The sequence below is a fragment of the Lepidochelys olivacea genome, assembly GCF_965140295.1.
Source record: "Lepidochelys olivacea isolate rLepOli2 genome assembly, chromosome: 6".
NCBI classification, from domain to species: domain Eukaryota; kingdom Metazoa; phylum Chordata; order Testudines; family Cheloniidae; genus Lepidochelys; species Lepidochelys olivacea.
The window spans coordinates 73,681,313-73,697,802 of NC_140416.1; the positions used below are offsets into that span (position 1 = coordinate 73,681,313).

At 41.0% G+C, this 16,490-nt stretch overlaps 1 protein-coding gene across 5 annotated transcripts in view; it reads right to left on the minus strand.

Annotated features, from left to right (window-relative positions):
* Nucleotides 1-16,490, minus strand: part of CDIN1 (CDAN1 interacting nuclease 1) — a 255,758-nt gene that overhangs the window by 130,527 nt on the left and 108,741 nt on the right. The window contains exon 11 of one of the 5 annotated variants that reach the window (XM_084631993.1): nucleotides 2,081-3,443. The exons of the other annotated variants lie outside the window; for them this stretch is intronic. Coding sequence (XP_084488119.1) covers nucleotides 3,416-3,443 — 28 coding nt within the window. The 3' untranslated portion in view covers nucleotides 2,081-3,415. Of the gene's footprint in view, nucleotides 1-2,080; nucleotides 3,444-16,490 lie in introns of those variants that run through there. 5 annotated transcript variants of the gene reach the window in all.

The following is a 16,490-nucleotide window of genomic DNA, read 5'->3' on the forward strand; positions in this document are numbered from 1 at the left end:
GATGCAGCGCCAGTGTGGACGCCCTGGTCCTATAGTGCACTCTGATCAGCCTCCAGAAGTGTCCCACAATGCCTGTGCTAGCCACTTTGGTCATCACTTTGAACTCTACTGCCCTCCCCCCAGGTGACCCACCCTTTAAATTCTCTGGGAATTTTGAAAAATCCCTTCCTGTTTTCTCAGCCAGGGGTGGAGTGCTATCAGCGAATCTTTCCAGGTGACCATGGCTCCATGCGCCAGGCGAGCCCCAGTATGGAGCAAATGGCGAGTTGCTGGACCTCATCAGTGTTTGGGGGAAGGAAGCTGTCCAGTCCCAGCTGCGCTCCACCCATAGGAATTACCATACCTTCGGGCTGATATCAAGGGACATGATGGAAAGGGGCCATGACCGGGACGCACCGCAGTGCAGGATTAAAGTGAAGGAGCTGCGGAATGCCTACCACAAAGCCCGTGAGGCAAACTGCTGCTTTGGCGCTGCCCCTGCGACTGCCATTTCTACAAAGAGCTGGACGTGATACTTGGGGGCAACCCCACCTCCACTCCAGGGACCACCATGGACACTTCAGAGCCCAGTTCAACAAGGCAGGAGGAGCAGGAGGAGCAAAGTGGGAGCGAGGGTGCTGAGGTGGAGGAAGACACCCCAGAATCCCTAGATGCATGCAGCCAGGAGCTGTTCTCAAGCAAGGAGGAAGGTAGCCAGTCGCGGCGGCCGGTTCTTGGGGAAGGACAAACACCAGAGGAGGTTCCCAGTAAATGGCTTTTATTTTGGGAAGGAAGTTATTCGGTGCGGGCTCTCGGGGCGAGGAGGGTTAGGGCTGCATGCATGCCTAAATGCGGAATAGGCCATTGATGTGCTCTCTCACATTGCGGTAATTGCCCTCAGTGATCTCTTCAAAGGTCTCATCCAGAACTTGGGCAATGTGCTTGCGCAGGTTTCTCAGGTCCTGTGGTCCTTGTCCCAGTCAGGTTAACTTGTCTGCGCCACTGTGCCGTGAGGGGCAGGGGGACCATTGCTACACATAGGCAAGCTACATATGGGCCAGGGTGGAAGCTGCATTGCAGTAGAAGACCCTCCCTTGCTTCCCAGGTCACCCTCAGCAGCGAGATATCTTCCAGGATGAACTCCTGTGGAAAATGTGGGGACAGTGTTCAGTTTAGGGGCCCCCTGCCACTGTCAGCTCTCCCCAAAGCACAGAAACCCAGAGGACAGTACAGCCATGAAACAATCAGTCCCGCTTGACCCTGTGCTTACTCACCATTTTGGGGTTCCCGTGGTTATGTGCACTCACTTTAGGACAGGCAAATTATGCTATTGTGTAGACTGTGCTTGTCCTTAAGTACGGGGGAATCATTGCTCTGTCTGGTGTGAACAATGCTGCCTCTGTTAAGTGTTGCATTTTGCCTTTACAGATGCAACCTTGAGATCTCAGCCGTCCGTGTTATCACCGGCTGAAAGACTCCAAAGAATCAGAAAGAGGCCACATAGAAGCAAGGAAGACATGTTGCATGAAGTAATGCAGCATTCAAGTAATGAAAATCAAAAAGTGCAGGAGTGGCGGGAGAGCGAGAGGAGGGTCCGCCAGCAGAATACGGATCGCCGGCACCAAAGCACGGAGTGGCTGCTAAGTATCGTGGAGCGCCAAGCGGACTCCATAGAGGTGCTCGTAGCAACAGAGGCGGAGCGCTACTGCGCCCGCCCCCCCCCCCACTACAGGCCCCCCCCTTGTCCCAAAACTCTTTTCCTTGTGCCCCCATCTCACCTCCAATCCACTTTCCCCAACATCCGGGTTCTTACCACCACCAGCTGCCTCCAAACACCTGTAGCTTCACCATCCAGCCCTGAAAACTACGACCCTTACCCACTGCACTCAACCCCCATCACCATGCAGTACAGCCATCCTGAAGTGCAACACTCATTGCACAGCACTCCAGACACGACATACGCAAATCTGTGATTCTATCGTTCCCCACCCCGTTGCCCTTTCTGTTTCCCAAGCAGTTGTCTCTCTTTTCAATAAATGAATTTTCTTTTCAAAAAATGGATTTTTTGGCTTTGAAAACATTCTTTATTATTGCATAAAGTAAAAGATACCTTAGCCCAGGAAAGAAACAGGCACCGCAAGTCAGCATAGCAAACACAGAGTCCTACTAACATTGGAACCACTGCACTTCACTCCTGTGCAGGGGACCAGATATTACTGGTGGCTTTCAGCCTCAAATTGCTCCCTCAAGGCATCTCTAATCCTTGCAACCCCGCGCTGGGCCCCTCTAATAGCCCTGCTCTCTGGCTGTTCAAATTCAGCCTCCAGGTGTTGAACTTCCGAGTTCCATGCCTGAGTGAATCTTTCACCCTTCCCTTCACAAATGTTATGGAGGGTACAGCACGCGGATATAACCGCGGGGATGCTGTCATCAGCCAGGTCCAGCTTCCCATACAGAGAGTGCCAGCGGTCCTTTAAACAGCCAAAAGCACCCTCCACAGTCATTCTGCACCAGCTCAGCCTGTTGTTGAACCGCTCCTTGCTGTTGTCAAGGCTCTCTGTGTAGGGTTTCATGAGCTACGGCATTAAAGGATAAGTGGGGTCTCCAAGAATCACAATGGGCATTTCAACTTCCCCTACTGTGATCTTCTGGTCTGGGAAAAAAGTCCCAGCTTGCAGCTTCCTGAACAGGCCAGTGTTCCAAAAGAAGCGTGTATCATGCACCTTTCCGGGCCAACCTGCGTTAATGTCAATGAAATGCCCACGGTGATCCACAAGCGCCTGGAGAACCATCGAGAAACACCCCTTCTGATTAACGTACTCGGAGGATAGGTGGGCTGGTGCCAGAATTGGAATATGCGTGCCATCTATCGCCCCTCTGCAGTTAGGGAAACCCATTTGTGCAAAGCCAGCTACAATGTCATACACGTTACCCAGAGTCACAGTTCTTCTGAGCAGGATGCGATTAATGGCCCTGCAAACTTGCATCAACACGGTTCCAATGGTCGACTTCCCCACTCCAAACTAGTTAGCGACCAATCGGTAGCTGTCTGGAGTTGCCAGCTTCCAGATTGCAATAGCCATCTGCTTCTCCACCGTCAGGGCAGCTCTCAATCTTGTGTCCTTGTGCTGCAGGGTGGGGGTGAGCTCCTCACACCGTCCCATGAAAGTGGATTTTCTCATCTGAAAGTTCTGTAGCCACTGCTTGTCATCCCAGACTTGCATAATGATGTGATCCCACCACTCAATGCTTGTTTCCTGAGCCCAAAAGCAGCATTCCACAGTGGTGAGCATGTCCGTGAATGTCACAAGCAAACTCGTGTCATATACGTTACTCAAGTCGATAGCATCATCGGAGCCCTCATGATCACTTTGGATCATAAGGAATAACTCTACCGCCAAACGTGATGTGCTGGCAAGACTCGTCAGCATACTCCTCAGCAGTTTGGGCTCCATTCCTGCAGACTGAAAGGGAAGACAGAGCATGCAGTACAAAAAACGTTGAAAGATGGCACCAAATGTGGACAGAAGCAAAGGGAATGCTGGGATGTGAACCGATACATCACAGGGCGTTAGCACAGGACCCAGAATGCCCTGCACGCCCCACCCCCTTCCCACAAGCCACAGCACCAGAATGGGAAGAGGTACTCTGTGGGATAGCTGCCCATAATGCACCATTCCCAATGCTACTGCAAGTGCTGCAAATGTGGCCATGCCAGTGCGCTTGCAGCTGTCAGTGTGGACAGACTGCAGCGCTTTCCCTACTGCGCTCTATGAAGGCAGGTTTAACTCACAGCACTCTATATCTGTAAGTGTAGCCATGCCCTATGACACACTCTGGAAGCTGCTTTTTTGAATAAATCCCTGATATCAGCTTGCTTATTTGTCTTCTGCCTCTTCTGCATAAAAGTAGAGTGCTGCATGTGAAATTGCATAACCTCTTGGGCAGTATACTAGTCCTGGTTACTAGACTGAAGATTTGTATTTGGAGATATCAAATGCTGGATAATAGAGCTTTTACTTTATACTACACACAAAGAATATGTATAATTCTGTTCATTTTTTACTAAACTCTTGGCCCCAGTAACATTATCATATGGCAGTGAGTTCTACAGGTTAATTATGCAATGTGTAAAAATGTATAACCTTAGCAGTTTTTAAATGGTTATTTTTCTATATTTCATTGTTATAGAAATAAGTAAGAAAGCCCAAATAAAATAATGAATGATGTAGACATGGTTATGTATTTTTTATCATATTATTTCTCTCATGGAAGTCTTTCTATGTCTAATTATTTTCACTGACCTTCTTTAAATCTTTTCCATTTCTCCTTTCTGAAACAGGACAATTTCAAATTGAAGACCGTATTTAAGGCCACAAATCTAGCCTCAAAAGCCAAGACTAACCTAAAAACTTCAAAACCAAACCAGATCTTTGGCTTTTAGTTGCAGAATTTATGCAAGTATAAAAATATTGGCCAATAGCAGTCTGCAGGTATGAATAGAAATTATGACTACTTCTGTGCTGTTTTTCCTATCCTCAAAATCTGTTTGTCTGGTTTATGGCTATATGCAACAATCACCTCTTAAGTACGTAATCAGGGCCTTTAAATGGTTCAAAGCCGAGCCTATTTCAAGAAAATGAAAACAAGTTCACCCTCTGCAATCTTGCTATCTATTGTTAAAGGCCCCATCTACACAGAAAACTTACTTTGGTATAACTTAAAATGTGAATTTAAACCGGTTACTTATAGAGATATAGCCCCCCTCAACACTGGTATAAGTGCCTTTTTTGTTTAATATAAACCCCTTCCCAAGTGACATAAGCTAAACCAAAAATTGCTACTCTTATTGCAAAATAAGAGTGTCCATATGGGTGTTACATAGGTTTAACTATATTGTATAAGTGCTAAATTACTTTCTCATGTAGACGTTGAGACATCTAGCTGATACATCTTCTGCTCTCCCTGCTCAGAGGGATACATTCTACACTTGGAGAAACACTGGTAGGACACTTCTTTCTTACACTGGTCTACACTACACACTCCTGAGAGAGGTAGCTATATTGACCTAACCCTTGGTGTGGACAGAACGAGGAAGAATTCTTCAATTGACCTAGCTACTGCCTGTTGGGGAGGTAGATTACCTGTGCTGATGAGAGAAGCCCTCTCATCAGCATAGGTAGTGTTTACACTGAAGCACAATGCTTAATTTGTGCCAAGGCTTGCCAGGGCTGAGCCCTGGCACCTCTAGGCTTGGCAGTTCATAGCCCTGGCACCTCTAGGATTGCTGCATCAGTTATGAAAGTAAAAAAAATTCTTGAGTCCCAGCACCTCTTTCATTAAAAATTAAGCACTGTTGGAGCACTACACAGGCACGGCTGCAGCGATGCAGCTGCACTGCTGTAGCTTTTGAAGTGTAGGTATAGCCTTACATGCTTTGATGAGCAATGACTTAACAATGTTGACATTTAAAGTATCGTTGGCATCTGAGTTAGCCCCCGTTGAACAACTGGGACAGTTCACACCTCAGAGCTGTGGTTTCAAACTCTGTGAAAACTCAGATACACTGGTTACACTCCATTCACATTTTGAAGGTTCTCCCTGCAAAAGAACCTAAAAGAAAGGAAAAGAAAGATACACACTAACGTTTTTTTTTAAATGAAAGCTGAGACTCATCTGCCCATGCCTCTTCAGCTAGCCCTTTGTGTTCCCCTAGCGGATATACCCCCCACTTTGGAAGTCACTGCATTAGAGGATACATGCTTATTCCAGGATCCGAATGGGTGGGCTGGTTCTTCCTTGCCTATTTAAATATTGGTCAAGTAGTAAAAATAATAAAGAGGTCACATCAGAATTCATTCAGGTTTTTCTGGCTTGCAGCAGTCATTCATGGAGAGGAGGCCATGAAGCCTGAAGATTAGTATGTACCCTTCCATTATACTTAAAATCCTTGGCAATGGCAGAATGGCAAGGAGGCACCTTTGGGTAAAAACTAACCAGACTAGTTTCCCCCACCCATGCAGAAAAGTTATACTGCTCTTATGCTTATTTTAAATCATGTGGGCTATGGCCCTAGCTGGAGGAAGAGAAGTTGACTGAACAAAATTTGATTTGTTAAGAAGCTCATTTAAATGAGCCCAGCACTTCCCAGTCATATCCTTAACTTTCCAGGATGATACATCTATCTTGCTTTAGATTTCCATAGTAAAATCACATGACAGAAAGCAGTATCTACCGGCTTCTAGGGCACAGTAATACTAGAAGCCCAAACATAATTTGCTAGATCAGAACCTACATATTTATTCTAACAGTAAGTGACTAGGTTAAAGACAACAAAGGACTGAAGTTCATCCTTAACCATCAATGGCAGTAAAGGACTTCTCTAACATGTTTATTATTTAATTAATGAAAAATAAATAAGATAATATTAAAACTAGGGCTGTCAAGCAATTAAAAGAATTAATCGTGATTAATCACGAGATTAATCATGTGATTAATCACATTGATAAAGAATAATAGAATGCCATTTATTTAAATATTTTTGGATGTTTCCTACATTGTCAAATATATTGATTTCAATTACAACACAGAACATAAAGTGTACAGTGTTCATTTTATATTTATTTTTGATTACAAATGTTTGCATTGTAAAAAACAAAAGAAATAGTATATTTCAATTCACTTAATACAAGTACTATAGTGCAATCTCTTTATCATAAAAGTTGAACTTACAAATGTACCATTATGTACAAAAAAATAACTGGACTCAAAAATAAAAATGTAAAACTCCAGAGCCACAAGTCCACTCAGTCCTACTTTAGCCAATCGCTCAAACAAACAAGTTTGGTTACATTACAGGAGATAATGCTGCCCGCTTCTTGTTTACAATATCACCTGAAAGTGAGAACAGGTATTTGCACGGCACTGTTGTAACCAGCGTCACAAGATATTTACGTGCCAGATGCACTAAAGATTCATATGTCCCTTAATGTTTCAACTACCATTCCAGAGGATATGTGTCCATGCTGATGATGGGATCTGCTTGATAACGATCCAAAGGAGAGTGGACCGACGCATGCTCATTTTTATCATCAGAGTCAGATACCACCAGCAGAAGGCGGATTTTCTTTTTTGGTGGTTCGGGTTCTGTAGTTTACACATCTGAGTGTTGCTCTTTTAAGCCTTCTGAAAGCATGTTCCACACCTCGTCCCTCTTAGATTTTGGACGGCACTTCAGATTCTTAAACCTTGGGTCGAGTGCTGTAGCTATTTTTAGAAATCTCACATTGATACCTTCTTTGCGTTTTGTCAAATCTGCAGTGAAAGTGTTCTTAAAACGAACATGTGCTGGGTCATCATCTGAGACTGCTATCACATGAAATATATGGCACAATGTGGGTAAAACAGAACAGGAGACAAAAGTGCCATGTGAACATATGATCTCACTTTCAGGTGACATGGTAAATCAGAAGCAGGCAGCAGTATCTCCCGTAAATGTAAAGAAACTTGTTTGTCTTAGCAATTGGCTGAACAAGAAGTAGGACTGAGTGGATTTGTACACTCTAAAGTTTCACATTGTTTTGTTTTTAAGTGCAGTTATGTAACAAAAAAAAAATCTACATTTGTAAGTTACATTTTCATAACAGAGATTGCACTACAGTATTTGTATGAGATGAATTGAAACATACTATTTCTTTTATCATCTTTACAATGCAAATACTTGTAGTAAAAATAATATAAAGTGAGCACTGTACACTTTGTATTCTGTGTTGTAACAGAAATTGTGTTGAAAATGTAGAAAAACATCAAAAAATATATAATAAATTTCAATTGGTATTCTGTTATTTAACAGTGAGATCAATCGCAATTAATATTTTTTAGTTAATCATGTGAGTTAACGGAGATTAATTGAAAGCCCTAATTAAAACTATGTGGTGGTACACACAAAAATAGAAAGGCAGAAAAGTTCCTGCTAGGGCTTAGACAGCTGGTATGTGGCAGTACGGCCTCTTGACAACTCTTTGAAATGGCTATCTTGTTCTGCAGAATTTCAGCTTTCATTATGAAAAGCATGGACACTTTTCACAGTCACCAGAATAGAGGCTCAACTTAAATGTATATCCAAAATTAAAAAACACAGTAAAAAAAAACTAAAGAGCCATCGTGGCTTAATAACCATGTAAAAGAAGCAGTGAGAGATAAAAAGGCATCTTTTAAAAAGTGGAAGTCAAATCCTAATGAGGTAAATAGAAAGGAGCATAAACACTGCCAAATTAAATGTAAAAATGTAATAAGAAAAGCCAAAAAGGAGTCTGAAGAACAGCTAGCCAAAAGCTCAGAAAGTATTAACAAAATGTTTTTTAAATACATCAGAAGCAGGAAGCCTGCTAAACAACCAGTGGGGCCCCTGGACGATCGAGATACAGAAGGAGCACTTAAAGACGATAAAAGTCATTGAGGAGAAACTAAATGAATTCTTTGCTTCAGTCTTCATGGCTGAGGATGTTAGAGAGATTCCCAAACTTGAGCAGTCTTTTGTAGGTGACAAATCTGAGGAACTGTCACAGATTGAAGTGTCACTAGAGGAGGCTTTGGAATTAACTGAGAAACTTAACAGTAACAAGTCACCGGGACGAGATGGTATTCACCCAAGAGTTCCGAAAGAACTCAAATGTGAAATTGCAGAACTATTATCTATGGTTTGTAACCTGTCCTTTAAATCAGCTACTGTACCCAGTGACTGGAAGATAGCTAATATAACACCAATATTTAAGAAGGGCTCTAGAGGTGATCCTGGCAATTACAGACTGGTAAGTCTAACGTCAGTACCTGGTAAATGAGTTGAAACAATAGTAAAGAATAAAATTGTCAGACACACAGAAGAACAAATTGTTGCACAAAACTCAACATGGTTTCTGTAAAGGGAGATCGTGTCTTACTAATCTATTAGAGTTCTTTGAGGGGGTCAACAAACATGTGGACAAGGGGGATCCAGTGGACATAATGTACTTAGATTTCCAGAAAGCCTTTCACAAGGTCCCTCACCAAAGGCTCTTACGTAAATTAACTTGTCATGGGATAAGAGGGAAGATCCTTTCATGCATTGAGAACTGGTTAAAAGACAGGGAACAAAGGGTAGGAATAAATGGTAAATTTTCAGAATGGAGAGGGGTAACTAGCGGTGTTCCCCAAGGGTCAGTCCTAGGACGAATCCTATTCAACCTATTCATAAATGATCTGGAAAAAGGGGTAAACAGTGAAGTGGCAAAGTTTGCAAACGATACTAAACTTCTCAAGATAGTTAAGACCAAAGCAGATTGAAGAACTTCAAAAAGATCTCACAAAACTAAGTGACTGGGCAACAAAATGGCAAATGAAATTTAATGTGGATTAATGTAAAGTAATGCACATTGGAAAAAATAACCCCAACTATACATACAATATGATGGGGGCTAATTTAGCTACATCTAATCAGGAGAAAGATCTTGGAGTCATCGTGGATAGTTCTCTGAAGACGTCCACACAGTGTGCAGCGGCCATCAAAAAAGCAAATGGGATGTTAGGAATCATTAAAAAAGGGACAGAGAATAAGACGGAGAATATCTTATTCCCCTTATATAAATCCATGGTAAGCCCACATCTTGAATACTGAGTACAGATGTTGTCCCCTCATCTCAAAAAAGATATACTGACATTAGAAAAAGTTCAGAAAAGGGCAACTAAAATGATTAGGGATTTGGAACAGTTCCCATATGAGGAGAGATTAAAGAGCCTACGACTTTTCAGCCTGGAAAAGTGGAGACTAAGGGGGCGATATGATAGAGGTATATAAAATCATGAGTGGAGTGGACAAAGTAAATAAGGAAAAGTTATTTACTTGTTCCCATAATATAAGAATTAGGGGCCACCAAGTGAAATTAATGGGTTGCAGGTTTAAAACAAATAAAAGGAAGTTCTTCTTCACTTAGCGCACAGTCAACCTGTGGAACTCCTTTCCTGAGAAGGTTGTGAAGGCTAGGACTATAACAGGGTTTAAAAGAGAACTGGATAAATTCATGGAGGTTAAGTCCATTAATGGCTATTAGCCAGGATGGGTAAGGAATGGTGTCCCTAGCCTCTCTTTGTTATAGGGTGGAGATAGATGGCAAGAGATCACTAGTTCATTACCTGTTAGGTTCACTCCCTCTGGGGCACCTGGCATTGGCCACTGTTGGTAGACAGGATACTGGGCTGCATGGACCTTTGGTCTGACCCAGTATGACCATTCTTATGTTCTTATGTTAAACCTCTAATAGTTACAGTTTTGAAGAAAACGTAAAAAATGTGAATCAAATGAAACTGATGCAGAAATGTCTACGTGAATCTTCAGAGCACAACAATAGCTGGAATAGTAGTAACTTTGAGGGATGTGAACTGCTCCATTTATCTGAGGGAGGTGTTAGCTCAGATGCCCAGTGATGATAATTTAAATACCAAAATGGTTTAATTCCTCATAAAAGTAAGGAGAGGGAGGACCAAAAGTCACTCACAATTTACTGTGGGTGTCCTTGCATTTTGGTACCACAAGGGGGTGGCATTTGGGAGGTACCACCACTTATTTTTCCCCCTTCCAAGGGGGAGGCAAGCCCAAGGAGTGTAACAGAACCCTTGGGCATATGCAAACTCTACTGAAGGAATCCAAGTTTAAGGAATCCAATGGAAATCAAAGCATACATGATTATATTTTGAACATCTGCACAATCTATTGTGAGTGGAGTCTCATTTGAATGACTCATATGAGTAGCGTTTACTATGTGAGTAGAGCTTGGAAGAGTATCACAACTTCTCCTTCCCCCCCAGTTTGATCCCTGGTCCCGCCCTAAGAGCTTACCATCTAACTCAGACAAAGTTTATGCACAGGACAAAAGCGTAGTCAAGGAGATCACTATATGAAAGGTTCACACAAGAAGTAGGATTTGGGGAGGGACTGGAGAGAAGAGGAGGTTGCTTGCCAGACAAAGATCTATCCCAAGTGTAAGGGGTAGCAGGAAAGAAAGGTGCAAATACAAGCCTAGAAGAAAGAGACAGACTGTTGCCAGGAGAGTGGACATAGGGGAGTATAGAGAATTACTATGTGACCATGGAGAAACTTAGTGATGACAACAACTTTAGTAGGTCATGCAGTATCTAATTTCTAAAAAAGGTTGTGGCTAAAATGGAAAAGTAATAGAATTTCAAGCTGTTGTAGCCAAGGTTCAGAGGCCAGCTGTAACAGGAGCAAGGATTTTGCAATAGAAAGACCATTCACCTAAGGCAAAATGAAAAATTCTGTTGGCAGCTGTTAGCAGAGGATTCATATGGAAAATTTTTTAGCAAAATAGTCTGAATAGCTGATGCACTGTTAAAGGGTGTCCTTTAAAGTTGCATTAAAATGTTAAGGAAACTAAAAGCCAATCATCATAACAGGTGACTAAAGTTTATTATAATCTCATGAAGTCAGTAGAGTAAATGCAAACATATAGTTTATTTTTGTCATCTGGTTTGTCTTAATCACAAGCTAAAAATTCATTTATAACCTGTATACAAAATGCCATGTTTATATCAATATCATATGCAGCTAGCATGAAATAGTATACATTAAAATGAATAACAGAAATCTGTAATGGTCAAAGACAACCAGTAACAAAACCACTAAATACCAGTTGTCAAACATGATTTACTATGTATATTTCTCCTTTATTCTGTTAAAACAGTAATTATTAAAACTAAAGTGATATGGGTGAGTGTTTATGACTTCCTATTAAAAAGCCTGACTTAGAGCAGTATTCATTTAAGTTTAAGGTTAAAGAAAATCATGCAGAGATCTCTGTTCGATGGCCTAGTGACTTTATATCCTCTTGTCAAACCTCAGCAGTTTTATTTGTAGTGATACATGCTGGAGAAGGTTGGAGGTTAAAGTTGATAGGAGGGCCAACAGGAAAGCCAACCAACTTCTTTCAAAAGATTACAACCTTTAACATATTAGGATCTGTCGGCAGTTACTGCCAACTTTACAAGTCTACATTTTGTGTACTCTTTACAAATCTTCCCAAAATTCCAGATCAAATGGATCAAGTAAATGCTTTTTGTACTTTCCTCCAGTTATTGCTTCCTAACTTTACTACTGTGTAAGCTATTTATTCGTTGATTTTAAAATAATGGTTAGCAAGGATTGACCATTTTTCTAATAAGAAACTATGGACAGTTAAAATTCTATTCTAATCATTAACTCCTGGTCTCTCCCTTGCCCCAAGGCTCAATTTGCCAACCTCTTCCAAAAGGTAGATCACTAAAATGATGCACAGGACCCTGCCCCCCTCCCCACCCAAATCAAACCTTTTTTATCCTGCAGTAGTAGACTTCATTTATTAAAACATATGGCTATCTAACTCCCTTCATCATCTTTCCCTGGCACATGTCCAAAGGACCACAACAAGCAGCAAAGCTCTGGAATGAAAAATAGTCAATACCTGGTAAGGATGTATTATAAAAGAGTCCATGATATTTATATATTCTTTGTGAACAAATGTGTTATGACAAACAAGTGTTAAGAGCAAGAAAACAACTTGTAACAAAGGATGCACAACTGTATGAGTGTTAAAGTTTTCTCTTAGTTTGCTACTTTCTTTAGAATGCAATATTTGCACCATATAGCACAGGGTTATGGATTGGAAGTATTTTTGAGCTTCTGTAAGTCACAAGTAAATTGTGACATTAAAGAACAAACAAATTCAGGGTAATCTTTTCCAATATTTATACTACACTTGTCCCATGCTGGTTACAAGAACAATTCAGTTTACAACACAGAACATGATATTACATTAAAAAACTATCACTGCATTTGTTAATGTTTATGCAATTTGAAAATTAAATAACTTTAACCAGTTTTCTCGCAACGCAGCTGATATCTGCGATGTTTTACTTGCAGGTGTACATCAGCCAAACTGTTATGTTGATTCATTAATTATCCATTACTATAATTAGGCAATGTTACGCTTCAAAACGCATAAGACAAAAAACATACATATTATCTGCTTGCTAGAACATGCAATCAATAGGGATGGAAGAAAAATCTCATGTTTAATGTTTTCAGGTAGCAGATTTGATTTCTAGGTCTCTTGATTTTCAATCCCCCCCAACATTTGGAAAAAGTGAAAATTCTGCATTTCATAGCACTATCTAGGTATTGCTACAATGTTAATTATATAAAACTAGATGTGCTCTAATAAAATCTGACTAGCTAATTAATACTCAAAAACAGAGTGGAAGCTACTTAAAGGAATGGTGTGTGTGTAAATTCCTTTAGGTCATTGAAGAGACTGAGGCAGGGTGGTGTAATTCTATATAACTAAAACATTTAATATCCCATGTTGCCTATAACTTTTTGTTCTAGCTGTAATTTAAGAAATAAACACATTCCCCTAAAAAGGTTTAATTTTTTTAGTAATTTCAGGTTATGCATTTTTGCCATTGTACATCATATCAAAGAGAGGGAGAGGCCTTTATGGTAAAGATATAAAAAACCATTTACACTGACTGCTAAACATGCCATGCTGTATCTGTTTTACTCATACCCTAACACTGTCCAAGAATGTGATAACGTAGCAGCATTTTCATTTTAAACTCCACATTTCAGGGGTTTTTAACATATAAATTTGATCTGGGATAACATTAAAAATATGAGATCATACCTGGGAACTGATCCTAATCCCAAAACTAGTTTAATTTGACCACCAGTTACAAAAGTGGGAAGGAAAAGAAGAATTTGGCTTCTGATTAGTTCACGTTAAAGGAATAAAGATGTAGAGTAACACCTCAAGCAGAGATAGCGACTGACATCAGCTCATTCAAAAGCTGCTAGATGCTCTGCACTTTTGAAAATTAGGCTACTTACATAGGTGCCTAAAATATAGATTTGGGAGCCAAATTTTAGGCACCCATTTTTAAACTGGCTTGGATTTTTATTGTATTAAAGTAATGTCATAATAAAACACTACAAATGGGATATAACTATCCCCAAATGCACAAAATATCTTGAGACTTTCATAGTCAAAACTTGCTATCTTATACCCCAAACTCTGGCTCTCCAAAAGTTTAGAAATTAGAATCTTACTTTCATATTAAACAGAGCTGCACTCTCTTTGATATTCTGTTTCCTAGTAAACTCTCCTCTTCGGTTTCAGCCTTTTATAAGGGATCTTTTCCAGCATGCTCTTTGATAGTTGTCCATTTAACTTTGGGAGAGGGATTACAGCCTCATTGTGTATATATGTCAACTGTCTGTGGCAGGATGAGTCTCCTTTCCATATAGCTGGCATTTGGATTCATCTTATGTTGTCTCTTGATCTTCCCTTATTCTCATTCTTGAAACGGCACATCTTCACAAAGAGTATTAAAAAATGAAAAAGTTTGACAAGTGCTAGATGACACTGATAAGAGCTACTTTCAAAAAGATTTTTTCTCGCATGCTTGGTATTTTGCAACCCTAATACACAATATGTACTATTGACTCAGATTATCCCCTTTAGAACTGCACATGAAGGGGACTCTCCACACATGGTATGAGGCCTCAGACACCTTCAAGTCACCATCCCTTTCTCTAGACTCTGTGGAGGCCTTGGCACATGTGCCAAACTGGCAGAGAGGACAGAGATGGGGTAGGGTCAGTGTGCAAGCCATCTCCTCCTTACTAGTCCCTTGGAAATTGATCAGAAACATCTTCAATTTGGGGTCTTATTTTTCTGAGACCTGCCAAAAAATGGAGGCAGCTAGATGGTTCTTTCCTAATATTTTATGCCAAAGTGTAGCTTGCTCTCCTACTGCATGTTTCCCCAGTTCCTCCAAAAACGATGTATATATTGGTGGTAAGATTATGAGAGTTTTGAGAAGATTTAAACTTAAACTGAAGTTTTTACTGCAGGAAGTTGGATTTTTATAACAAAAAATTATTGTACAAAAATAGACTGTTCATCTTCCATCCAGGTTTTTAAAAGTGCTTTACAAGCCTCATAATACTTCGTACAGTAGGGTAGTGTTATTTGAATTTTACAAATAGGGAACTTAAAGCACAGAAACATTAAGGAATGTACTGAACATCACATAAGAGATCAGTGGTAGAACTAGGACTTGAACATCTATCTTCTGATTTCTAACAATGTAATATATGCACAATAAGCTAACTTGTCCAATGTCTACTCTGTGTACTGAAACATTGTTGCCAAGAATTAATGATCCATAGAACACAAAGAAGTGTCTCAAAACCATTATATTGGGCTTACTCCTGCTCTGATTATTATTTGCACCTACAGGCCTAACCAGGATCAAGGCTCCATTGTGCTAGACACCATACAAATGCCCCCCAAAAATTACAGTAGAAGGCCCGGATCATTCAAAGATTTATGTATGTACTTCTATCAAATGAAAGATGTGTGCAAGTCATTGCATGAACAGGGCCCAATTTATATTACACTACTATTTATGTCAATAGACAGGATTGGATCCAGTCTGTTGTGTGAAATTATTTAATTTAGGTTTTATGCAATATGTGCCTATCACAATCTTTGGCTCATTTACCAAAAGTTAAAAGAGTACAAATTAGTATGTACATTAAGGACACCTAACACAAGCATTTTATACTCTGAATCTGTGATATGAAGGTTTATTATTTTTAGTATGAGTTCAACATAACTGTGAAGACTTCTTTGGAGCAGCTGCAGAGTACAAGTGTGAGAATGCATTTTTAAAATGCCTGAAGGGCTTAATGAGAGCCTCTGGGCACAATCAGCCTTTCCCTGCTGCACCTGCAGTGGGTGTCGAGCCTGGAAAAAGGAGCTCAAAGGGCAATGAGAGCTTATCTTTGGCTCTCACTAAGTGAGAGATGCTTGGCTGGAATGTGGAAGATGAGTTGGACTGCTAGCAAACAGAGCCTCCCTGAAGGACAATAGGCCTGCAATACGGAGTCTAAGGCAGTTGGGAAGCAAAGTGGCAAAAAATGAATCTGTCCAGGATTCTGCATGCTGGTGGACGGGCCTGTAAGAATCAGGAAGACTCCTGGCTGAGTCAGGGATTGTCCTGCCAGAAGAATAGGAAAAACTCTCCTGCAGCAGAACCGGCTGCTAAGAAGCTCGGCAGTGAGCCTTGATGCTTAAAGAAAGCGGGGATGACACAAAAGAGAGAGGCTGAGGCAAAGGCCCGAGACCAGGTAAGGTAAGAAGTGGTTCAAGGAGGTAGCAATCTGTGTAGTCAGGCCTTGATTGTCTATTCAAAAGTCTCTGGACTGAAACGCAGCAGAGTGGGACGGCCTGGGCTCCCCTTCCAACCCACTGAGGAAAATGGAGCAGACCTCTCTCTTCTGACAAGGGGTAAGGTAAGGACTATCAAAGCCCCCCTGATACCAGGGATAAGGATGAATGTATGTGGACTTGGACAAAAGGGATGTTGACTGATCATTGTTAGTTGGATTACTGGTTCGCCCCAGAATGGGTGGGACTATA